The 26,928-nt window shown below is 42.2% G+C and overlaps 1 protein-coding gene across 2 annotated transcripts in view; it reads left to right on the top strand.

The window, feature by feature from the left end:
* Positions 1-26,928, top strand: part of LOC140209999 (putative helicase MOV-10) — a 77,298-nt gene that overhangs the window by 6,245 nt on the left and 44,125 nt on the right. The window contains exons 2-9 of one of the 2 annotated variants that reach the window (XM_072278720.1): positions 922-988; positions 5,179-5,324; positions 6,695-6,933; positions 8,608-8,848; positions 10,651-10,791; positions 12,248-12,401; positions 18,511-18,662; positions 24,630-24,806. In XM_072278720.1, the coding sequence (XP_072134821.1) occupies positions 922-988; positions 5,179-5,324; positions 6,695-6,933; positions 8,608-8,848; positions 10,651-10,791; positions 12,248-12,401; positions 18,511-18,662; positions 24,630-24,806 (1,317 nt within the window). Of the gene's footprint in view, positions 1-921; positions 1,022-5,178; positions 5,325-6,694; positions 6,934-8,607; positions 8,849-10,650; positions 10,792-12,247; positions 12,402-18,510; positions 18,663-24,629; positions 24,807-26,928 lie in introns of both variants that reach the window. The other variant, XM_072278719.1, reaches the window with a different exon arrangement.

Genomic DNA, 26,928 nt, shown 5'->3' with positions numbered 1-26,928 from the left:
TGACCTCTAGTTCTACTCTCACCCGACCATGCAGGAAAAGGCTTTGTGTGCCTCCATCAAATCGCTCGTTCTCCTACACTTGCGGGGGGAGGGGGGGAGGGGGGGGCAGTGGTGAAGAAAAGTCCTGTCCTAGTCAACTTTTCCGTATAACTCAGATCCTCAAATCTTGGCAACAGTCTTGTAAACTTTCTCTTGAGTTTTTAAGGATGAAGTTCAAAGTAAATTTATTATCAAAGTACACATATAATACCCTGAGATTAATTTTCTTATAGGAATAATAAAAAAATAGAAACTACAAAAGGTATATATAAACAACAACGAACAAATAAGGGTTTCAACCGAAAACATTGATTGTCCATTTTCCTCAACAGACGCTGAGTATCTCTGGCAGTTTCTGTTTGGCCCTTCTTGATGTTGACCTTAATTTCTCAGTGGTGCAAAATACTCTCATTTCCACAGCCTTTAGGGGGGAAAAAAATCACAGCCTACGTCTTAAAACCCCTCCACCAACTCTCCCTGTTAAATAAACACAAAGTGCCTTTCTTATGTTAACTAGTGCATTTAGTGATGTCAGAATGGGGTGTTGAAGTTCTTTCATTGTTCAATTATTGCTGAGTTAAGTTGAATTCAATGGTAACTGTACAATATTTATGCTTAGTAATTAAATTGCATCTAGTATTTGAAACGATCCCCACTGTATTGGGGAGGATTCCTAGTGCTGTTTGGAACTAATTTTAATTATGTTTTTCTTTGTGCAACAGCAGAGTTGATCAGGCTGTTAATCTTGTGTGCATTGGATCTTCTCGATCTCCTGCCACCATTACCCAGACCCCTCCCTACCCTTTTGTTTCAGTCAACTGATTCCTCCCCATCTCCGCAACTGAATTTGATATTTCTTTTCCATTTATCTCTCTTTTCCAGAGATGGTGTTTTGAGTGTCAACTTCTCCAGTGTAATTTATTCTCTAGCGAAATCAGGCAAGGCCCGAGTGAGTGACAGTAAGATTTTCTTTTCCTCTCAGGTATTGTATTGTTTGTTTCTTTTTAAAACCACTTATTTCGATTTTCCCCATCCAGCTGTTGACACCTTCCCTCTGGAGACTGGTTTGGAGTCTCCAGGAATTAAAGGGTAACCTCCAGGAGTGATCAAATCCATGAGAAAAATTAGAGAATAATTAAATGATATTGTGTTGTTTTTTTATTGAGATTTTTTTCAACAGCTAATGTGGTAGTTCGAGACGCAATAATTGCTCACCTTCCACTTGCCTGAAGCAAGGAGGAACAATAACAATGGGCGAGCACTTTGGTGTGGTAGGTTATGAGGGTAATTAGAATGAGACACCTGTTAGTCTCCAGGAATATACGCAGTTGGAGGCCTGCTGCGAAACATTAAATTTTAGTCACGCAAGTCAGGATAAGAAACCTGATTTTAATTCTCGTTGACTAATCATTTGAATGTTAGTCATCAGTTTTACCACACTTGAGTGCTCCCCAGATCTTTGTTAATGAGATTGCTCCTGCACTTAAAGAAATCCTCCTCGATGTGAGGTTATTGCTCACGGGGGTGGTACGGTAGTGTAGTGGTTAGCACAATGCTTTACGGTACAGGCGACCCAGGTTCGATTCCCACCGCTGTCTGCAAGGAGTTTGTATGCTCTCCCCGTGACCGTGTCGGTTTCCTCTGGGTACTCCAGTTTTCTTCCACGTCCAAAGATGTACCGGTTTGTAGGCTAATTGGTCGTTGAGTTGTCCCGTGATTAGGCTAGGATTAAATTGGGGATTGCTGGGCAGCATGGCTAGAAAGGCCTATTGGATGCTGTATGTCAATAAATAAAAAAGACCAGAACCATTTGTTAATTCCCATATGTTGAAGGTTGATGGTGGACTGCCTTTGAAATTGCTCTGGTTCTATGTTTTTGAGTGGCTACACCCAGTGTCTAATCTTTACTGCGTAACCTTGCACCCTGAGGACTGTCTTGAACTGGGTTGATGGAATTCAGTCACTTGAAAAGGCATTTAAGAATCTTTAGGCCAGACATTATAAGGATTGTTATTTTCTCCTAAAGAAAGATATTGAAATGCTTGTTCTTCATAATAATCATGCTTCAAGGTCAGTTTTACAGATACTAGTTTCTGTTTAAAATTCTAAAGCTGTGTAGTCTGGGATTTTTTTTAAAGTGTCGATTCTGAGCTGGTTGGTCCTGATAGAGGGAGAAATCAAGAGCCTGTCTTGATTAGCAAGGACAGAGCTTTGTCAGTTGAAAGCCAACTGGGTGCAGCACAAATTTGGCTGGTTTCATGAGAAGCTTAGCATCACCAGCATCTGGAAATGAGTAAGAGATACGAGTCTCACCACTATTTGTGTCTCAAAAAATTTCCCCTGAAACCTAGTGTAATTAAATTTAAGCTACAGCATGGAGAGACAAGAGACAGCAGATTTTGTCAATCTACTGCAAAAATGAAGCTGCTGGAGGATATCCAGCTGCCAGCAGTATGTGAGGGCTGTTAACGCGATTTGGGATCTCCGGATCCCAGCTCTTTTGAAAGGTGCTATACAAAGTTGAGGAATCAGTAACAGTTTGTTTGCTTGTGCAATTGATTTTGGTGTTCCAGTCAGCAAATTCAGCTGCCCCTGACCTGCTGATTTTCCTCCAGCTGTTTTTGTTTAAATCCTCAGCATGCTTGCATGAGGCAATGGACAAAATATCCAAATCAAATGGTGCCTTTCAAAAGGAACCTTAAGGGGTAATGATCTGCCCTTGCTGCCACGGATCTTATCCCAGGTAATAGTGGCTGCTTCAGCAATGTTACGAGAGTTGACTTGGAATGACGTTAGAGTGAATTGTAAGATAGGTCAGTGCTGCACCCAAGGGGGCTGATTGATGAAGGGAGTAAATACTTGAATGGAGGATAGATAACAGTCTGGTATTGGAGAGTTGCTGGAACTGCAGTCATCTCGACAAATGGAAAATATGCTCTTATACTCCTGACTTGTCAGCCAACCTACCAAATGTTGAAAGGACTAGATAGCATGGATGTGGACAGGATGTTTCGTTTGGTGGGGGTCCAGAACTAGAAGGCACAGCCTCAAATTGAGGGGCGACCCTTTAGAACAGAGGTAAGGAGGAATTTTTTTAGCCAGAGAGTAGTGAATCCGTGGAATGCTCTGCCACAGACTGAAGTGGAGGCCAGGTCCATGGGTATATTTAAGGCAGAAGTTGATTATTTCCTGATCCGTCAGGGCATCAAAGAAAATGGTGAGAAGGCAGGTGTATGGAGTTGAGTGGGATCCGGGATCAGCCATGATGGAATGGTGGAGCAGACTTGATGGGCTGAATGGCCTAATTCTGCTCCAATGTCTTATGGTCTTATGGCCTAATGAATGGAAAATGAAGCATATCCTGGCCAGCTTGTCTCTTTGACCGGTGATGTCCACCCCTCTGAAGATCATGGGAGATTTAATGGTAACAATAGGTTTAATACCTAGGGGAGTCATCCTTACTAAAAGTTCGTGGCTGGTCCTTCAGTGGGAAATACCATTCACGTCAACTAAGCAAGGTGTATTCCAGAAGTGAAATACAAGATCAACCGGAAACTTAAACATTATGGTTCTTGAGCAACCTAATCAGCTGGATGTGTTTCCAAATTGTGTTGACCTTTTGTGGTTAGATTGACTCAGCAACATATAAGCTACTTACTCCTTTTTTGCTTCAAGGTTGCTATCCTGTTTTTTAGCTGCTTTTTTAAGCAAGGCCAATAACTAACAGCATCATGAAAAATGTTCTTATCATCACCCTTCATTTGCAAAGATACCAGAATGGTGGTTGAGATGACTAAATATAAATTCCTGGCTTCCATCTGGATTTTTCTTTGAGTACCTTGGTATTCTGCAGTTGAGTCATTTTTCCTGGTGACATGATGTGATCATACTGCTGTCTCAGTCATCAGCCTTGACTTTGAGTCTTGCTGCATAAGTTGAGCAAACAAGGTGTTTGTGTTCAGCTGCCATGTATGGTACGCCACTCTCTGGAAGTATTGACTAATGAACTATTTGCAAACCAGAGTGGGAGTTTTAAAATTGAGCCTCTGCTGGGTTCAGAAGCACTGGAGGCACTGACGGAATGGACACAGTGTCCAAATTCATTTTGTACATTATGAAAGTCAGCTTTAAAGTTTATGGTATTGTAAGCCAACTACAATTATTATTTTTCTTGTGATTCATAGTCATGATCTTTATATACTTTGGTGTGCCTGATCTCAGAATCTCTTTTGCCTTATCCCGCAGACTTATTGATACAGGTCTGTTGACAGATGTACAGTGACTTCCTGCAGCTCTCATCTTGGCATTGGTGTTGAATTATGGACTATACCTTTGTCTTCAATGTTGCAGTAGGATTGACAGTCAGGGACTTTGCAGGCTGCCTCTTCCACTTGACTTTCCCCTTCTCCCCTAGGGCAAAGGCACTGGGTGTTGGAAGTGGACTATTGTAAAAAGTTTGCTGGGACTAGCAATGGATCCTTGGAGTTTGTTAGTCTGCAGGCCTCAAAGGCTGATCATAACTGAATGATTGGTGGAGAATAAAGTGGGGTGAGTGTAAATGTGGTGGAATTGCCACCATGGATTTAATCACCCAAAGATCTGTGACTGTTTGATAAACTAGTCTATGAATAATCAAGTCCCAGGATTTTGAAACTTGTAATCACCTCTAGGCCTCTGTTAAATAGACAATGACCACACCCACACCATTCTGAGTTCCTTAGCAAGGGAGGAGCACTATTTATCAAAGATGTAATTGATATTTCCATTTTCCATTGAAATAGTTTACATATGGCGGCAAATATGGGCCACATATTATCTGGTAAGTCTCTTGTCTGTTCAGGTCAGAATCAGGTTCATTAGAATTAATATTAAATTCTTAAATTTAATATTAAATATTTAATATTAAATCATTTTTTAAAGAAGCTGTTCCTGAATCGCTGAGTGTGTGCCTTCAGGCTTCTGTACCTCCTACCTGATGGTAACAGTGAGACCAGGGGATGCCCTGGGTGCTGGAGGTCCTTAATAATCCAGTACCTCTTGAAGGCAGTCTATTATCAGCATCCATGATGCCAATTTGTAGTGCTTGTCGCTCCTCTCTTGAAAGAACTGCTTAACCTCTCACGTTTCCTTTATTCCCAGAGGCGAAAACTGGTGTATGCTGACCAGTATTATCATCCGTCCAACTCCGCCAGCAACTTGGCATCAGCGCAGTCTCCATCCTTACCCGCTGATCAAGGGAAGAGGGGCTATGCCAAAAAAATCATTCGTCAGCTGAAAAATAACAGGTAAAGCTCGGACTTTCCCAAGCAATGAAATCCCAGCAGTTGCTCTTGATCTTCAAGGTACTGTAACCCTCATAGTTTCTTCCCGTGTCATTTTTTTCCCAAAATGCTATAGGATAGTGTGATGCAGCAAACCATATGAACCAATAGAATGATACTGATGAACTAAACCAATCAGAAAACATTGGAAATATTCGGCAGGTCGTGCGTATCTGTGGAGAAAAAGAAATTGTTCATGTTTTGGGTCTGACTCTGATCAGAGTATTTTTAGCATTTTCAGAATTCCAGACACTGCTGTTTTTTTGATTTTCCACATATCATGGTCAATCCCATTCTATCTTCATCAGACAGCCACCCTCACTGTTGAGGCCTGTTGGAGTCACTTGACCTTAAGAGGATGCGGGGTAGGAGCTGAGGGAAGGGAAGGGGTAGAAATAGGGGCCTGAATGGGAGAAAAAGGCTATTTGTATCTGGCAATTTTCACCCTGAAGATGGAACTTGAGAGAACAACAATTGTTTGGATGGGGGGGGGGTGTTGGGGTGGGATGTAGTTTCATCAATTACTCACTCCAACCAGCTCCAAGTACTTTTTTAGTGGTAATGTGATTAATTAGGCTAATTGTTTTCCATCAGTTACTCTATAACTAATCACAAGATGAGGCAAAAACAAGCTGAAGGACAGGTTTGAGAACCCTGGGTCCAGTCACCTACTACCTTGGCTTGGAGTCACAACAATCTTAGATTTCAAAATGGATGTCTCAAAGAAATCCATCTTGTATGAGTTGGAAAGAATCAACATTTTCATCCATCACTCTGCCAAAGCTGTTCCATAGATTGGATGGTCTTTGGATGGCGACATTACCATAAGCAGTTTTGATTTCATAAAGTTTGTTATTTATTACCATGGCAATGATCTCTGTCCTCTGCTATGGTGTGAGAAGCTTCTCCCAAGTTGCCCAGTGGTTGAGATGACTGAAAAGCCAAGGGTCTATCTTGTAGCAGCCTGGAGCTGGAATGTCGCAGGAGAAGGGAGGGGTTATAGGAGGTGGACTGTCTGAGCTGCTCATGTTCGGGCACCTCAGTAGCACAGTGGTTATTGCGATGCTATTAAAGCTCAGGTAATCGGAGTTCCGAGTTCAGTCCCGGCATCCTCTGTAAGGAGTCTGTATGCCTTCCCCATGAAATGCATAGTTTTTCTCTGGGTCCTCCATTTACCTCGCACAGTCCAAAGACATACTGGATAGGTCATTGGTTATTGTAAATTGTCCCGTTAATTTGGGGTTGATGGCCGGTGTGGCTCGAAGGTCTGGAAGGGCCTACTCCTACGCTGCATTTCTAAATAAATAAATGCTAGCTGTGGTTGTATCTTTTAGGAATGAGTTGATCCAGAATAAAAATGGCATAAAGGTAGAATCAACCTTGGACACTGATGGAGGGAAAATCCGAGTGCTCGTTAGTCTCAACCAGCTGAGTACTGTTTCAATCGATGTGGTGAACGAGGGCACAGAACCAGTGACCTTTTTAAGATGCGAGATGCTCCGCCGGTTCCATGTGTTCACCTTGAGGGATGAGAAGAACGTGACCCATTCCCAATCTTTTCAGCTGGAAGCAGGTGAGATGCACACTTTCCTTTACCCACTTCCTGTCAGTTTTCTGATCATTCTCAGGATATTCTCTGCCATTTGCATTGCGTGACCACCCTTAGAGTTAGTGATTGTAGGCAGCCTTTGTGTGAATAGAAGGCCCAAAAGCAATTGATTTCCCTATATTTTTGAAGCTGATCCTATTTACCAAGGAAGCGATACAAATGTGGATCTCAGCGATCCATGAAATGTCTGAAACAAACAGTTTTTATTTTAATCATTTTCCCTTTTCATGAGCATGTTCTGCTCCTTTCCCCATTTTATTTCATCCCTATACATACTAATTGTAGACTCCATTTTGGCATTCCATACAACCTACAAATCCGGCCAAGTTCAATTACATTCTTCAGTACTTCAAAGGTTTCAAAGGTACCCACGTTTCGCATCCTCTCAGCCCTACTAGTTTGGGGCTGTGGAGAGAGCTGAGTGAGGGGATGACTTTTAAAATGTCATCTACCTGACGTATAGTTAGCAGATTTGATGGGGAACCACAGAAAATCTTGAATGTGGCTTAGTTCCTATTAAAACCTCTCCTTGAATGAGAGCATTCCACAGTTCTGTTCCTTTGAGCCCAAAAGCACAAACTTGACTGGAAATTGGGGATAGCCATGGCTATTTATCCATTTGGCTGGACCATACTGAGTACAATCAAGTCCAATTCTAAAAACTGTTTGTTTAGTCCAGGCCTATCTTGGGAGTTCCAATGATAATTCCCTATTGCTTGACTGTTATATTCTCAGACATCTCTCACAGTGTGCAGAAGGAGCTCGTGGATTACTTGTCTTCACAGTTGAGCATCAGATCAGATGTCTTTCCGTTCTGGGACCCAATTTTTCACAATCTATTAATTTAGCTGCAGGCATCAAAAATCATTTCCATGTTTGCTGACTGTACCAAAGCAGGTGGGGTTGTTAGTGTGGATACTAGCAAGATGTGTGAGTAAGAGAGAACCTGGTAGATGGTGTACGATGTGAAAGATTGTGAAGTTCTCTCTCTTGGAATGCATAATAAGAAGTGGAGTACATCTTAAATGGCGCGAGATTAGGTGATGCGGGTGTTTAAAGGAATTACTGATTGAACATATTGCTGAAGATTTTTGAGTAGAAGCAGCAAGAAAAGATAAGGATGAATGTTGTCTAAAGGTTTGGTTTCCATACTTAAGAAAAGATGTACTTTCCTTGGAGGGAGATTTACTAAACAAGTTCCAGGGATGACAGGTTCGATGTACGAGGAAAGATTGATTACTGCACACAATCCTGTCTCCTTTCTTCTACCCTTTCCATTCCTGATGAAGAGTTGCACCCCAAAACATCGACTGTTTATTCCCCTCCATAGATGCTGCCTGTCCTGCTGAGTGTCTCCAGCACTTAAATGAGTCTTGCTCAAGATTTCCAGCTTCTGCAGAATCTCTTGTCTTTAAGAATGATTGAGATATTGGGACTATATTCATAAGAGATCTGAAGATGAGTTTTTATCGAAATGTATAAAATTCTCTACGGGGTTGGTAGACGAGATGCAGGGAAGATGTTTCCCCTGTCTGAGGGTTTGTGTGCTGGGCCACCTGGTGTAGTTTGAGACATCCAGTTATGTTTTAAATGAAGCAGATTCTTGTTATGGCTACAACATTTGCTTCTTTCTTGCAGGAGCTGCTCATACAATTGAAGTAGATTGCTTAGTAAGTCACCATGGCTATTTCCCAATAACGCTCGTCTTTCAATTCCGAGATGAGAGCTCAAACACTTTTAATATCATTCGCTTCTTCGTGGCAAGAACAACCAGCAGTCTGATTGAAGAATTAAAGCCTACCGCACCCTACAGGCCGTACCAGCTGTGCACTCGTCGTCCTACTGAAGAAATTATTGAAGAAGGAGAGAGGCCGGAGTGGTGAGGCCCACCTCTGTGAACTTGCAGTCCTTGCAGCTCTCTTGCGTTTTTCTGTCTCTGGCCTCTTGCAGTTTCGTATCCTCCTGTCTTTTGCTGTCACTGCTTCCCCTTCCTTCGAAGATGCTTATTTACACACCAGACTTCCAGCTGGTTCAGTCTTCTATCTCAACATCTCTAGTGTGGCTCATTTTAGTTTTCGTTTGTTACCTTTGAGATTCTAAAAAGTTCAAAGGATCATTTATTATCAAAGTATGAATGCAGTACACAACTCTGATTCTCCTTCTCCAGATAGCCATGAAACAAAGGAAGCCATCGAATTAATTCAGTGAAAACATTAGCCCTGCCCCCTGCACAAAGGGAAACTTACAAGAGCATCAAAACTCGCACACGCGCATACACACACACACACACACACACACACACACACACACACACACACACACACACACACACACACACAAAAATTAGCGAACTGTAAGAAATCAAACCCCACCCCGACAAAAAAAAGCTTACAAATCATTACCAAATTTAAATCGCATGACAATTGATGTGAGAACTGTAATACAAATTTGACAATTTGAATCAATAAAATTGTATTCCTACCTTCGCTTCTACAAAGGTGGGGAAATGTGTTTCTAGGGAAAAGAATTTATGTATTTATACATTATTCCCGGTCTTGGGGCAGCCTGAGAAATTTTGGTACCATTTTGTTTTATGCAGTTTTTTTTGCGTGAAGCAAGAAATTAGATTAGTTCGCAGATGGGCAGTGGATTGAAAAATTGTGTTTGTCAATATTAGTATTAGTCATAGTCATAGTCACACTTTATTGATCCCGGGGGAAATTGGTTTTCGTTACAGTTGCACCATAAATAATAAATAGTAATAGAACCATAAATAGTTAAATAGTAATATGTAAATTATGCCAGTAAATTATGAAATAAGTCCAGGACCCTCCAAGGGAGGAGTTGTAAAGTTTGATAGCCACAGGCAGGAATGACTTCCTATGACACTCTGTGCTGCATCTCGGAGGAATGAGTCTCTGGCTGAATGTACTCCTGTGCCCACCCAGTACATTATGTAGTGGATGGGAGACATTGACCAAGATGGCATGCAACTTAGACAGCATCCTCTTTTCAGACACCACTGTGAGAGAGTCCAGTTTCATCCCCACAACATCACTGGCCTTATGAATTAAACCTCAAATATACATTAGGGAGACCTGGTGAGCAGATTTAAGACAGGATATCAGATTAGTAGGGAGAATGCAAAAAAACCCTGAAGGATATGGATATCTGTTTCAACATCAAGACCTGGGAGAGAAGTTATTCCTTTTTATTCAAGTAAAACACAACAGTGGAATACATAAGCAGAATAGTAGATATGAATTCCATTATATCATTGTAATATTCTGCTCAGTCCAGGTAATTAGATGTTATAAAGGAAATGTGTGCTTTACCATTAAGGATGTCGGCCTTCCTGGAATTGAAGTTAAGCTTCCTGGGTGCTCCTGTGAGGAGGTTGGAACAAAAGGAAGTGGTCTTGGTCTGCTTAGGCTTGCAATATTTGACTACTTGCAGTGTCATAGTCAATGTGGCCCCAGGATGTATGTGCACTCGAATATAATTCACACCGTGAAGTATCTTCAAGGCATGGGATTTGAGTAACAGCGACTCCCCTGTCTCACTGATCTGTGTTTTTGCCTGTGCTTCTACCTGGGTATGTTGTGCTGCTCAAGATGTTTGCAATTTCTGACCATCCCATTGTCCATTTACTGACCTTGTACCTACTTCAAATTTTTGCAGTACCAACAGCAATCAACTGGAACAAAACATTGTGCTTGACCAGTACAAATACACTAAAAACACTTTGAAAGCAGTAAAAAATGGACTGAAGGATAACCAACATGTCAGTGCTGAAGTGAGTGTGGAGACAAAAAGGATTAAGTAAGTGCCACAGGTTAAATTCTGTATTAAAATGGCGAATGCAAGATCAATGAATTGTTTCTTTTTTAACCTTGTCTGGGGAATAATTAGTAATGGCTAGTAACCTTTAATAATCCAAATTTAATTGTCTTGTTAGATACTGTTAAAACGGAACCCTTAAAAAAAAAAAAAAACCCCTGCATACCAAGTATCATCTACACAGAGTTAAAGTTACGGACCAAAGCATTTCAGTAGAATTGGAAATAGCACAAACTATAAATAAGCATGTAGAGAAGCAGGGAACGTGGAGCGAGACTGAAAGAACAGCTTGTAGTGGGGATGTAGGACCTGATGCAATTAAGGAAAGCAATAATGCAACCAGGAATAAGGGAGATGTCACAGGAAACGATAAAGAGACAAAGGTGGATCTGAAAGAGCATGAAAGCCATCACCAGCACTTGATGCATCGTGGAAAACGGAACGGCAGTCATTTCCTGCTATTATGGAAATAGCTTGATCCCAGGTTTTGTGAGTCTTGTGTCAAAAGATGAATTTACTTGGGCTTCTAAGCTTTATTAAAATGGTGAAGTTTCCAAAGCAGTGTAGAATGGAGTATTAAATAATCAGAAACTCAGAATCGTGCTCGCAGAAGTTCCTCCTGCTTGAGAGGATTCAGTTTCAGATTCAGTTATTTATCACAGATACATGGAAACATAAAGTGAAATATGCCATTTACATTAATAACCAGCAAACCCATAAAGCTTGGCAGAACACAACAGGCAACAATACAACAGCAAAACAAGCCCCTTTCCTCAATCCTGCCCCACCTCCACATATGGACAGTTTCCCAGCTTGAAGACGGGAGCCTCCAGTCTTTGGCCATTGGGCTTTGACTTCTGGTCTCCGATCACCCTTCGGGCTTTGATATTTGGTCTGGACCTCCAGAGTAGCCAGTTATGGGACTCCGAACTCCAGGAGTAATGTGGTTTCAGTCCAGATTTGCCAAGTGTAGTAGATGTCTGGGCCCAGTTTCCCAAGTTCCTAAATGGATGATTTATTGAATAGCTTAGATATGATTCCTCCACGTGCACTGCAGAATAGGCTCTTTATCCCTCCTCTTAGATCCAAATGTTAACTTAAAGGCATCTCTCCACTGCCCAAGATTTTCCTAAACTTTGAGGTATGACAACCCTGGTATCAAATTTGTCAAGCCATTTTTGCACCTCTCAGTTGGTTACGTCCTTACTACATGTAATGGAGTGGGAAGGATTGGAGCTGTGCATGTTGCTCCAAGCTTGGTTAGAAAATACTTTCGGGGTTGAATTGTCTTGAATGGGCTGCGGTACCAGGAGATGGCCATGAGGCTCAGCTATCGACAATAACAATTGAGTTCAAGTGAATGATGTTTTGTGACCCTCTAGCTCACTTTTTGGCATCCTCTGCTTCAGAAGTAATGCTTTTTTTACTCTTTGTGCAGTTCTCTACTGACCTCCGAACTGGAGTTCGAAAACTATGATGAGAGATTTTCATTGTTGCTCTACTTGGAGGAAATTCAGATGGAAGTTGACATTACCAGGTACAATATGGAGAATGTTCCCATGACCAAGGACAGAAGGCTTCTTGTTCTCAAGGTTAGTGCAAGTGTTTCAAAGGCTTAAGTTGGAAGGTGAATCAGAACAGAACTAGATCTTTGTTTCCAGGGGCTCCTCTGCCATTCAGTTACAATGTATTTTCAGCCAAAAATGGGTCGTTTTCTACCATTTTGTGGGGGTAGTTGTTTATACACCACATGAGCCTGACCCATCATGTGCTCCTTTCTCCTACCATTTAGTTCATGTTTCCCATGTGCTTCAGTGATTCCCAGTTTGCATTTTGACGTCACTTTGACTCACTTTTGTTCCATTTCCCTTAGACAACAAATCCATCGCTTGGTTTTCAAACTTTCAGTTGACCCCCATTTTGACAAAATACTTGAGAAAAAGTTCCAGCCGTGTACTATGCTGAAGAGCTGGGCTTTGGCACCATTCCAAAATGATGACATGGTAGTGTAGCATTTAGTGTAGTGCTACTACAGCGCCAGTGACCCGGGTTCAATTCTGCTGCTGTTCCTAAGGAGTTTGTATGTTCTCCATGTGACCGTATGGATTACATAGAAACATAGAAAACCTACAGCACAATACAAGCCCTTTGGCCCACAATGCTGTGCCAAACATGTACTTACATTAGAAATTACCTAGGGTTACCATAGCCCTCTATTTTTCCAAGCTCCATGTACCTATCCAGGAGCCTCTTTTTAAAAAAAAAAAAAAAAAAAATCCTATTGTATCCGCCTCCACCACAGTCGCCGGCAGCCCATTCTACACGCTCACCATTCTCTGCTTAAAAAAACGTACCCCTAATATCCCCTCTGTACCTACTTCCAAGCACCCTAAATCTATGCCTCTCATGTTAGCCATTTCAGCCCTGGGGGAAAAAGCCTCTGACTATCCACACAATCAATGCCTCTCATCATCTTATACACCCCTATCAGGTCACCTCTCATCCTCTGTCACTCCAAGGAGAAAAGGCCAAGTTCACTCAACCTATTCTCATAAGGCATGCTCCCCAATCCAGGCAACATCCTTGTAAATCTTCTCTACACTCTTTCTATATTTTCTACATCCTTCCTGTAGTGAGGTGACCAGAACTGAGCACAGTATTCTAAGTGGGGTCTGATCAGGGTTCTATAAAGCTGTAACATTACCTCTTGCCTCTTGAACTCAGTCCCACAGTTGATGAAGGCCAATGCACTGTATGCCTTCTTAACCACACAGTCAACCTGTGCAGCAGCTTTGACTGTCCTATGGATACAGACCTCAAGATCCCTCTGATCCTCCACACTGCCAAGAGTCTTACCATTAATACTATATTTTGCCATCATATCTAACCTACCAAAATGAACCACCTCATAGTTATCTGGGTTGAACTCCATCTGCCACTTCTCAGCCCAGTTTTGCATCCTATTGATATCCCACTGTAACCTCTGACAGCCCTCCACACTATCCACCGCTCTCCCAACCTTTGTGTCATCAGCACATTTACCAACACATCCCTCCACTTCTTCATCCAGATCATTTATAAAAATCACAAAGAGAATTTCCTCTGGATGCTCTGGTTTTCTTCCACATTCCAAAGTCCTACAGGTCCAGAATCAGAATCAGACCATAAGATATGGGAACAGAATTAGACCATTTGGCCCATTGAGTCTGCTTCACCATTTCATCATGGCTGATCCCAATATTCAGCTTTCTCCCTATAACCCATCATGCCCTGACTAATCAGGAATCTTTCAAACTCTATCTTAAATGTATCCAATGACTTGGCCTCCACAGCCTCCTGTGGTAACAAATTCCACAGGTTCACCACCCTTTGGCTGAAGAATATCCTCCTTATCTCCGTTCTATGGAAGTCCCTCTATTCCGAGGCCGTGTCCTCTGGTCTTCAACTCCCTCACCATTGAAAACACCCACTCAATCTAGACCTTTCAACATTCAATAGGTTACAATGAGATCCATTCCCCCTCATTCGTCAGAATTCTAGTAAGTACAGGCCCAAAGCCATCAAATGTTCCACGTGTGATAAGCCTTTCAATCTTGGAATCATATTTGTAAACCTTCTGTGAACCCTCTTCAATGTCAGCACGTCTTTTCTTAGATAAGGAGTCAAAAACTGCTCACAATACTCCAAGTGAGGCCTCACCAGTGCCTTATAGAGCCTCAACATTACATTCTTGATTTTATATTCTAGTCCTCTCGAAATGAATGCTAACATTGCATTTGCCTTCCTCACCACTGACTCAACCTGCAAATTATCTTTTGGGAAATCCTGCATGAGGACTCCCAAGTCCCTTTGCACCTCAGATTTTTGAATTTTCAGGTTTGATATCACTGCTATATGTCATGAAAATTGTTGTTTTGTGGGAGCAGTACAGTGCAATACATGACAAATTATGGCAGAATTTCAATAATAAAATGTATATTAAATTAAGTAGAGTAAAAAGAGAGCAGAAATAGAAAAAATACTGAGGTAGTGTACATGGGTTCTCTTGGTGGAGGTGAAAAGCTTTTCTTAAAACATTGAGTGTTTGTCTTCAGGCTCCTATAACACCACCTTGATGGTAGCAGTGAGAAGAGGGCATCTCCTGGGTGTTGCGGGTTCATAATGATGGATGCTGCCTTTTTGAGGCATTGCCTTTTGAAGAGGCCCTTGTTGCTGGGGAGGCTAGTGCACGTGATAAAGCTTTACAACATTCTGCAACTTTTTCCAATTGCATTGGCCTCACCATACCAGGAAGTGAGGCAACCAGTTAGAATGCTGTCTATGGTATGTCTGTAGAGATTTACGAGTGTCTTTGGTGACATACCAAATCTCCTCAAACTCCTAATGAAATACAGCCACTGTTGTGCCTTCTCTGTAACTGCATCGATATGTTGGGCTCAGGATAGATCCTCAGAGATGCTGACACCCAGGAACTTGAAACTGCCTACCCTTTCCATTTCTGAGGAATGGTATGTGTTCCCTCGGCTTCTCCTTCTTGGAGTCGACAACCAATTCCTTGGTCTTGTTGACACTGAGTGCAAAGTTGTTTTTGTGCCACCACTCAACCAGCTGATCTGTCCCTCCTGTATGCCTCTTTGGCACCATTTGAAACTCTGCCAACAATAGTTATGTTGTTGGCAAATTTGTCAATGCCATTTCAGCTGTGCCTAGCCACAGGGTTGTGGGTTTAGACAGAGTGGAGCAGCGGGCAAAGCACACATCCTTGAAGTGCGCCAATGTTGATCCTCAGCAAGGAAGAGATGTTATTTCCAATCAGCACAGAGAGTGGTCTCACGCTGAGGAAGTTAAGGATCCAGTTGCAGAAGGAGATACAGAGACCCAGGTTTTGGAGCTTGTTGGTTAGAACTGAGGGTATGATTGTGTTGAATGCCGAGCTGGTCAATCAATAAACAGCAGCCTGATGTTGGTATTGCTATTGTCCAACTGATCCAAGGCCAAGTGGAGAGCGTCCGTTGTACACCTATTGTGGCTTTTGGCAGATTGCAGTGGGTCCAGGTCCTTATTTAGGCAGGAGTTGATTCTAGCCATGACTAACCTCACAAAGCACTAAAACACTTCATTGCAATTGATGTGAGTGCATGGTAGGTTAATTGGTCAAATGAATATGATTAGATGAGCTGGAAGGACCTGTTACTGTATGTACCTCTAAACAGATAGATAGAAGTTTATGCCATCAAACATTGCACTGTTTCCTCACTAGTAGAAGTGAGATAAGTGGAGGGATTCTGCAATCCTTCAATCATAATGAGATCTTGCTCTTATAACCAATGAGGGACTGCTGGCCTGGTCAGGGTAGCAAATCACAACTAAACCCTTTACCACAAACTCATATACGGAAACGTGCAGATACTGGAAACTCAAAAGCAAAACGCACAAAATGCTGGAGGAAATCAGCAGGTCAACCAGTGTCTATGGAAAAGAGTAAACAGTTGACGTCTCGGACCGTGACTTCTCATCAGGACTGGAAAGGAAGGGGAGAAGTCAGAATAAGAAGGTGGAGGATTGGAGAAAGAAATACGAGGTTGGCAGAGATCAGAGGGGATTTCACCAAACTCCTGTAAAAGGGAAGATTTAAACTTCAGCGTAGGCATCCTTCGAGGAGACTTCAGAGTTGTAGTATGACAAACACAAGAAAATCTGCAGATGCTGGAAATCCAAAGCAACACAGAACGAATTGGAGGAACTTGGCCTGCTGAGTTCCTCCAGCATTTTGTGTGTGTTTCTTTGGATTTCCGGTATCCACAGATTTTCTCGTGTTTGTGATACCTAGACCTCTGTGTAGGGCAGCATTAAGACAACAGATATCTAATTGCATTTGAAATGACTGATGGCGTGTCAGGCTGAACAGGCTCCAGATCCTGATGCTTTTCGGCAAGATCTTTCACAATATCCAAAAAAGGATTGCCGTCTACAAGTAACGTGTAGTCACTGCTGCGAGTACAAACATAACAGCCAGTTGTTGCATAGGAACCTTGGGCAAAAAGGCAGTATAACAATCACCAGAGTCTATTTTATACTGATGCTGACTATTTACAGTACTGTGTAAAAGTCTTAGGCAAGTATACTGTATATAGCTAGGATTTTTGCACAGTACTGCGTTGTCAACATGGAGCGGAAAGCGAGTTTGTAAATCTGGGACGGTCAAAGGATGGCAAGGGTCTGGTACTCCAAAGGCCTATGAAAGATCCTGCCCCTTGGAAGCTGGTCTCGCTATATTCGGCTGCTCGCAATCTACTATTTGTTTCCCTGCAGCCATACAACAGTCTCTTATGCTGGGGATGATTGCTGCCAAAAGACTTATCTTGATGGAAATCACCTTCTCCCCCTTCCTTTCGGAGATGGATGGCTGACATGATCTCAGTCATACAGATGGAGAAACTTAGGTTCCTGAGAACCAATTCAATTAAAAAAATTTTCGGCTATCTGGGACCCATTTCTTGCCTACCTGGACGAGGCCGGGGGCGGATGGGCAATTTCCCCCCAGCTGATTTCTCACGGCCCTCATTTGAGATTTAATGTTTAGTAATTTTGAGCACTTTGTACAATAGGCATCCCTCTAATGATACGTTTTTTTTTCGCTTATTTCTTTTTTATACATGTCTGAGCTGGTATGTTTTTGTTGATCTCATTGTTTTTTTTTGAAAATAAAGTATTAAAAAAAAAGGATGGCAAGGATGGAGTGGTGTGGGACAGGTGGCAGAGGAGGAGTGCCGGGGGGTGGGTGGGGGCGATGGTACTGGCTTGGTTGCAGACACACCTAGCTCTGAGACGCCAGGCAAAATCATTTGATTCAATTCAATTGGTTTATTGATTATTACAGAATGTCTCTCTGGTGCTTCCCGCTCCCTCTCCTCTCTCTCTTCCCTTTTTCCCAAACATGATTCTCCTCTCTCTTCTCACACTCTGTGCACAAAAGAGACCCATATCAGAATTAGGTTTATCATCACTCACATGTATCAGAATTTTTTTTGGCACTAGTAGAGTGCCGTCTATAAAATTACAGCACCCTAACACTATGTTTGTGCATAAGACTTCTGTACAGTATTGTATTTAGACAGAGCTCTTTAAAGTAATTCTAAAGAATATCTTCTTTCTCCTCAGAGAGAGTTACTGGTAGATACAAAGCATTCGACAAAACCAGGTACAGCAGACATCATATGGAGACACTGTCAGTGGAAAGGTCTGCTGGCCCAACGTGGGGTTCGATATTTATTTGCTAAACACAAAGGACAATTTCATATTTAGAATCATAGACAATGTTTTCTTTTGAAGCTACATGCAAACTTCACACCTTCTGGTTCACATCCATCCCATAGATGCCAGCATCGACTGGGATTCACAGCTTTTAGGAAATGCATTGTTCCAAATTAAATCCACAATACATTGTCAAGGAACAGAAGACTGGTAGCCAAAGCCATTTGCTAAATATTAATGACCTGAACCCAAAAATCACTCTTAACAGCATGATTTCAAGATGGCAGGCCCAACAGTGCCACACTCCCTGGTACTTCAGTAAGTGTTAGCCTAGGTGTTCATACTGAAGTTAAACTTGTGTCCTTCTGACTGAGGAGGGAATCCTTAGACTTAAGGTGACATTTATGACAATATAGCATTTTTGTTCTTTGCATCCCACTTTGACAGGTCCCTGGTGTTGCTGAAAATAGACCCTCAGTGCTCAGAGGAGATCATCTACTGGTGTCAAAGAGTGACAGTCGAGAGCAACCAATCACTCGCTACAAGGGCTATGTACATCATGTAGAACTGGACCAAGTTAAGTTGGGATTTTCCCAGAAGTAAGTTTTGAAAAATTCTATGGTTGCACATTTCAAACTTACTCAAAGCTTGTTCCTTTTGGGAAAAGTTACTGGCCCACACGGGGTAGGTGTTTTAGTGGGTTTCTTTACTTGAAAAGCATTGATTCATTTGGTGTATTGGATATTATTCTCTCATTACTTGCCATCATGTCATAATCGAGGACAATGCAAAACATAAAAAAAGAAAATTTATCAATTGTATGCGTAAATGATAGATATTCTACTAGGACGAATGGGATCAGAAGCTTCTAGTTGGGTTGTGATCATGGAGAAATCTAAGTGTGGATAGTTAAGATCTAAAGGACATAATGTACATGCAGAGGCCACTTCATCAGATACACCTGTCCACCTGCTCGTTAACACAAATATCTAATCAGCCAATCATGTGGCAGCAAGTCAATGTGTAAAAGCATGCAGGCATGGTCAAGAGGTTCAGTTGTTGTTCAGACCAAACATCAGAATGGGGAAGAATTGTGATCTAAGTGACGTTGACTGTGGAATGATTGTTGGTGCCAGACAGGATGATTTGAATATCTCAGAAACTGCTGATCTTCTGGGATTTTCACACATAACAGTCTCTAGAGATTACAGAGAATGGTGTGAGAAACAAAAAAAAACACGTAGTGAGCAGCAGTTCTGTGTGTGAAAGCAACTTGTTAGTGAGAGAGGTCAGTGGAGAATGGCCACGCTGATTCAAAGTGACAGGAAGGTGTGAGAAGAGACTCTCTGAATGCACAACATGTCAAACCTTGGAAGTGGATGGGTCACAGCAGCAGAAGACCACAAACAAACACTCAGGAGCCACTTTGTTAGGTACAATAGGTGGCCACTGAGTGTGGGCCATGGGATTAAATGGGCCTGATCTTGATTAGACAACAGTTGGAGAACTGTGAACAGTTGTCTCATATTTTTGAAATATACAAAATAGATAAAAGGAATGATAAAAGGAACGGTTAGAGATTGAGGATTTTCTGCTTTAAATGGACTGGTTGATCTGATAGCTATCATAAAATTAAAACAGGAAATACAGAGGGTGGTATCAAGGAATTAAAAAAAAATTAAGATATATTCACAGTAAGGCAAATTGGAACATAAGGGGCCAACCTAAAACAGTAGGTACAGTAGGTAAAGTTTGGGCACCTGGTCAAAATTTCTGTTACTGTGAATAGCAAAGCGAGTAAAAAATGAACTGATTTCCAAAAGGCATAAGGTTAAAGGTGACACATTTCTTTAATATTTTAAGCAAGAAAACTTTTATTTCCATCTTTTACAGTTTCAAAATAACATAAAAGGAAAAGGGTCCGAAGCAAAGGTTTGGGCACCCTGAATGGTCAGTACTTAGTAACACCCCCTTTGGCAAGTATCACAGCTTATAAACGCTTTCTGTAGCCAGCTAAGAGTCTTTCAATGCTTGTTTGGGGGATCTTCGCTCATTCTTCCTTGCAAAAGGCTTCTAGTTCTGTGAGATTCTGGGGACGTCTTGCATGCATTGAACTTTTGAGGTCTATCCACAGATTTTCGATGATGTTTAGGTCAGGGGACTGTGAGGGCCATGGCAAAACCTTCAGCTTGTGCCTCTTGAGGTAGTCCATTGTGGATATTGAGGTGTGTTTAGGTTCATTATCCTGTTGTAGAAGCTATCCTCTTTTCATCTTTGGCTTTTTTACAGACGGTGTGATGTTTGCTTCCAGAATTTGCGGTATTTAATTGAATTCATTCTTCCCTCTACTAGTGAAATGTTCCCCATGCCACTGGCTGCAACACAAGCCCAAAACATGATCGATCCATCCCCGTGCTTAACAGTTGGAGAGGTGTTCTTTTCATGAAATTCTGCACCCTTTTTTCTCCAAACATACCTTTGCTCATTGCAGCCAAAAAGTTCTATTTTAACTTCATCAGTCCACAGGACTTGTTTCCAAAATGCATCAGGATTGTTTAGATGTTCGTTTGAACCTTTTGAATAGAACCTTTTGGCCGCAGTGGCCCTCACAGTCCCCTGACCTAAATATCATCGAGAATCTGTAGATAGACCTCAAAAGAGCAGTACATGCAAGATAGCCCAAGAATCTCACAGAACTAGAAGTCTTTTGCAAGGAAGAATGGGTGAAAACCCCCAAACAAGAATTGAAAGACTCTTAGCTGGCTACAAAAAGCATGTACAAGCTGTGATACTTGCCAAAGGGGGTGTTACTAAGTACTGCCATGCAGGGTGCCCAAACTTTTACTTAGGGCCCTTTTCCTTTTTTGTTATCTTGAAACTGTAAAAGATGGAAATAAAAAAAGTTTTCTTGCTTAAAATATTAAAGAAATGTGTCATCTTTAACTTTATGCCTTTTGGAGATCAGTTCATCTTTTACTTAGCTATTCGCAGTAACAGAAATTTTGACCGGGGTGCCCAAACTTTTGCATGCCACTGTATATAAAGAGCAGTGTACAGTTTTAAATTTAAGAGACACCAGAGGCTGTATGGATTAAATTAATAGCTTGTTGGCATAAAACAAGGAACATTGTATTCCATAATAAGACCTTCTGTGGCAGCAGTAGTATCAAATGACACCAGGTCTACAGACCCAAGATATCGTGGCTCCAAAGGAGAGTGTAGTCAGAGAGAAGTAGCCTGGGTATTTCCTCTGGTGAATCTGCATCAAAGGAATAGCTAAATTGTGATTAGCTTAAACAGAAGAATTTGAGGATGGCTTTCTATGTAATGAAACACCCAGCAGGACAAAGGTATAATCTCTTCTTCACCAGTAACCTGCCCTCACTTGTGTAGCTAAAATGCACAATTGTAAGAAGCAAGCAGCCCATTAGAATTTTCTCGGAGGTAAAGAACAGAGTCAGGGATAACAGGGCTGGAACCAGGGTGGTTCTCATCATAGACAAATAAGATATAGCAGAATCAGGCTACGTGGCCCATCGAGTCTGTTCCACCTTTCCATCATGGCTGATTTATTATCCCTCTCAACCCCATTCTCCTGCCTTCTCTCCGTAACCTTTGACACCCTTGCTAATCGAGAACCTGTCAACCTCCGCTTTAAATATACTCAATGACTTGGCCTCCACAGCTGTCTGTGGCAATGAATTCCAACTCTAGCTCTAAAGTGCCCTTCAAGCGTCAACATATTTAAGTAATGAGGTTTGGTTGTGAGACAAGGTGGAGCTGTTTCCAGATGAGCATATCAAGCAGAGCTATTGATGTAAAAAAAATGTCCTATCATGCACTCTTCTGCACCTCATGGGCTTAATGTGGATAATGAAATGTGTACATTGGTAAGCATGGTGTTTCTGATCTCTGAATGTACACAAGAAAGTGTGTAGATTGCTGCTACTAAGGCAAATGGGCGCTTCTCTCTCCTACGATGCATCAGATTGGTTGAATAAATACATTTCTGTCTGACCTGAGAATGGACATGTTGGAGTGATTCCTTGCTGTACAATACTAGTGTCTGATAGATCCTGTTGGAATTCCAGGACAAACCTCTTTACGTGAGCTTCTGAAAATGTGGAACTTCCAATCATGCAACTTGGGCGTACACGAGGAAGAAATGAACCAAAGGGTGTGTTGACTTGATGTCTGGGGAATTTGAAGTCTTTTTCCATTCTGGTGTCACACCATAAAATTCATATTGCTGTACCCAATATAAAGAATTGTGTGGCGCAGCACCCGCTGACTCTTAACTATCTCAGTAGGAAATGAGACCAGCTGAAGTATGCACTCAGTGGCCTCTCCATTATGTTCACCTGCTCATTATCAGAATCAGAATCGGGTTTATTACCACTGGCATGTGTCGTGAAATTTGCTAACTTAGCGGCAGCAGTTCAATGCAATATATAATACAGAAGAAAAGAAAGAAAAGTCAATTACAGTACATGTATATTGAATAGATTAAAAATGTGCAAAGAAACAGAAATAATGTATATTTTTAAAAAAAAGTGAGGTAGTGTTCACGGGTTCAATGTCCATTTAGGAATCGGAAGGCAGGGGGGAAGAAGCTGTTCCTGAATCGCTGAGTGTGTGCCTTCAGGCTTCTGTACCTCGTCCCTGATGGTAGCAGTGAGAAAGGGGCTTGCCCTGGGTGCTGCTGGTCCTTAATAATAGATGCTGCCTTTCTGAGACACTACACTTTGAAGGTGTCCTGGGTACTTTGTAGACTCGTACCCAAGATGGAGCCGACTAAATTTACAACCCTCTGAAGCTTCTTCCAAGTCCTGTGCAGTAGCCCCCCAATACCAGACAGTGACGCAGCCTCCACGGTACATGGAGCCTCCAGAATGCTCTCCATGGTACATTTATAGAAGTTTTTGAGTGTGTTTGTTGACATGCCAAATCTCTTCAAACTCCTAATAAAGTATAGCTGCTGTCTTTCCTTCTTTATGATTGCATCGATATGTTGGGACCAGGTTAGGTCCTCAGAGATCTTGAAACCCAGGAACTTGAAGCTGCTCACTCTGTCTACTTCTGATCACTCTATGGGGATTGGTATGTGTTCTTCCATCTTACCCTTCCTGAAGTCCACAGTCAGCTCTTTTGTCTTACTGACGTTGAGTGCTAGGTTGTTGCTGTGACACCATTCCACTAGTTGGCATATCTCACTCCCATACGCCCTCTCGTCTCCATCTGAGATTCTACCAACAATGGTTGTATCATCAGCAAATTTATAGAAGGTATTCGAACTATGCCTAGCCACACAAGTCATGGGTCTAGAGAGAGTAGAACAGTGGGCTGAGAACACACCCCTGAGGTGCACCAGTGTTGATTGTCAGCGAGGTGAAGATATTATCACCAACCCGCACAGATTGTGGTCTTCTGGTTAGGAAGTCGAGGATCCAATTGCAGAGGCAGCTACAGAGCCCAGGCTCTGTAACTGCTCAGTCAGGATTGTGGGAATGATGGTGTTGAATGCTGAGCTATAGTCGATGAACAGCTTCCTGACATGGGTGCAAATATCTAATCAGCTGATCATGTGGCAGCATCTCAAACATAAAAGCGTGTAGACATGGTCAAGAGGTTCAGTTGTCGTTCCGACCAAGCATAAGAATGGGGACGAAATATAATCTAAGTGACTTTGACTCTGGAATGATTGTTGGTGCCAGACGGGGTGATCTGAGTATCTCAGGAACTGATCTCCTGGGATTTTCACGCACAACAGTCTCTAGAGTTTACAGAGAACGGTGTGAAAAACAAAGAAACATCCAGTGAGTAGCAGTTCTGTGGATGAATGCACCCTGTTACTAAGAGAGGTCAGAGGAGAATGGTCAGACTGGTTCAAGCTGACAGTAGGGCAACAGTAACTCAAGTAACCACACATTACAACAGTGGTGTGTAGAAGAACATCTCTCAACAGACAACATGTTGAACCTTGAAGTGGACGGGCTACAGCAAAATGAGAATGGAGCTAGCAAACTCGTTGTGTAAAATCCCAGTGCTACAGAAATGCCCACAGAAGCCCCAGAGATCTCATCCCTGGGGGAGAAAGGCTCTTCGAAGGTGGGCTACGCCAGGGAACAACTTGAAAGACTGGCCCAGCACAGAGGACTCCAGCAAGCTGCTGTTGGCGGCCTATGCCCCAGTAAGGCTGATGGGCTTCAGAAGAAGAAGCTAAAGTAGCAGAAGAGCGCGTGCATACACTCAGTGGCCACCATTAGGTACAGGGTATACCTAATTAAGTGGCCACTGAGTATATGTTGTTACTGACTGAAGTTCAATTTGTCCTTTACCTGTATCATCTAAGTCAGCTAAGGGTGAGATATGGGGCCAAAACAATTGCTTCATTAAAAGTTGCATTTAGTAATTAATACATCTGATGATCACTTGGTGTTTCTTGTTGGGGGAGGCTGCTGTTGGTGAAATAGAATCTAGCACAGGGGTTCTCAATGTCTTTTATGCCATGGACTAATATCCCTGATCTACAGATTTGTATTAACTTGTGCTTTCAATTTTTCCAGGTTTTTGGATGATTTTATAAACAACATGAAGTTCAATGTAATGTTTACATTTAACCGATTCCCAATACGAATGCAACACCGGGCAGTGTATTTAGCCAAGTCCAATGGTCTAAAGAATGTGCTCTTTCCAACTTACTCTAATAATAATTGCATCCATCCTCTGGAACAAAAGTTGAGGTGAGTAAAACCAGATGGAACCATGGGGGCTTGATATAGGCAGACCTGGGTGCAGAGCATCAAAAGGTTAATGGGGTATCATCACCTTAGCACTTTTCTGGTCTGTACAATCCTTTAATGCAGTAGTACAACCCAAAAGGGGCTTTATGAGTGTTTTTACATAAATCATAAAACACTACAGCATTACAGTCCTCTGGGCCACCATATTGTGCCAGCCTTATAATCTACTCTTAAGATCAAACTAACTCTCTCCTTCTACAAATCTCTTACTATCTCTTCTTTCAGTTAGTCCTGACGAAGGGTCTCAGCCTGAAACGTCGACGGTGCTTCTTCCTATGGATGCTGTCTGGCCTGCTGCGTTCCACCTGCGTTTTGTGTGTGTTGCTTGAGTCGTAGAATTCTTGATAGTGAGTCCATTGGTTGTGGGATCAGTTCAGTGCTGGGTTGAATGAAGTTATCCCACTCAGTTTCAAGAACCTGATAGTTGAAGTTATATCCCTACGTATTAGCCATTTCAGCTCTGGGAAAAAGTCTCTGGCCGTATGCTCAATCTATGCCTCTTATTATCTTTTACACCTCTATCAGGTCAACTCTCATCCTCCCAAACTCGCTCAGTATCCTCATTAACCTACTTAACGTTTGACATTAAATTGCAGAAGGATTTATTGGGACTGTTGTCCAAAGGCTCAGCTGTTTCTGTTCATTCTCCTTGAACTGTTGCAGTACCAGTGAGGAGGTCCTATGTGATTGTCAGGGAGGTTGCTCAAGGAATTTCCAAGTCAGGTTGGTGTTTACCAAAGGAGAATGTGTAGATGATGTTGCTTCTAATTGCTTGAAGCCTCTGTCTTTAGTGGCAGAGGTTGTGAATTTTGGAGATGTTCCTGCAGTACTCTATACAAGCAGTGTAGGTACATCACGCAGGAGGGAATGAATATTCATGATAATGGATGGGGACCAATCGCGCAGGGAGATCCTGAGTTGTTGTTCTGTGGACTGTGGAAAGGTTCACACTACAAGACTCCTGACCTTTACTTGAACGTGCAGTATTTGTGGCTGTTCTGAGTGTCTGGTTACTGATGGCTCTTGGGATAATAGTCGAAGGATGTGGTGGTGATATTGAGTGTCAAGGACAGGTGGTCAGATTCTCCCCTGTTGGAGAAGGTCACTGCTTGTCACTCTTGACACACAAATAATACTCTCTGTTGGTTAAGCCCCGGACCTAACGTTATCTAGGTCTTGCTATGTGTGGGCAAGAGCTGTTTCATTTGCTGATGAGTTGTGGATAGATCCAACCATTGCGCAGACTTCACCAATCACCCACCGTGTGGATTGTGTTAATTGACTTCCAAGAACCACGGCCATCTTTGCTGTGAGTTATTTATTTATTAATTAAGCAATGCAGTGCAAGTGGGCCCTTCGGCCCATTGAGCCATGCCGTCCCAGCAACCTCAGACAAACCAGGTTAACCCTAACCTAATCACGGGACAATTTACAATGACCAATTAACCTACCTAGTATGTCTTTTCGCTGTGAGAGGAAACCAGAGGACCCAGAGAAAATGCATGTATTTCATGGGGAGGACGTACAGAACAGCACCGGAATTGAACTCTAAACTCTGGAATGCTCCGAGCTGTAGTAATGTTGTGCTAACCACTATGCTACTGTGGAGCCCAATGATCCAGTCGTGGTAGGTCTTTGTTCCTGATACTCTTCTCTTCATTTGCCACAAGTGGCCAAGTACTGCCTTGTTGTCAAGAGCAGTCACTCACCTTGCCTCTGGAAGTCATCTTTTTGATCCATTTTTGAGCCAGAGCTCTAGAAGAGCTCATCAAGTCAACCAGCAAAATGTGTAAATTGACATTTCAGATTGAGACTCCATATCCGGAATTTGCTTATTTCTTGGATATGTCATGGGCAATTAACTTAAGTGACATTTTCAACTGAATGGGAAAAGATGCCCATTTTGAGATAGTGCTGTATCCAAGTACTGGTAAGAAGCCTCTTCAGATCCACATTGTCATAGTCAATCCAAAGGTTTTCCTATCTTTCTCAAGAAATCTCTGTTCTCTGGCGTGTACCTCCAATTTCTTCAACTTACATTGGCCTCAGCTGTGGGTACCTC

The sequence above is a fragment of the Mobula birostris genome, chromosome 14 (assembly GCF_030028105.1).
Source record: "Mobula birostris isolate sMobBir1 chromosome 14, sMobBir1.hap1, whole genome shotgun sequence".
Taxonomy (NCBI): domain Eukaryota; kingdom Metazoa; phylum Chordata; class Chondrichthyes; order Myliobatiformes; family Myliobatidae; genus Mobula; species Mobula birostris.
The sequence above is the reverse complement of the archived record's forward strand: the minus strand, read 5'-3'. Positions and strand labels throughout refer to the sequence as shown.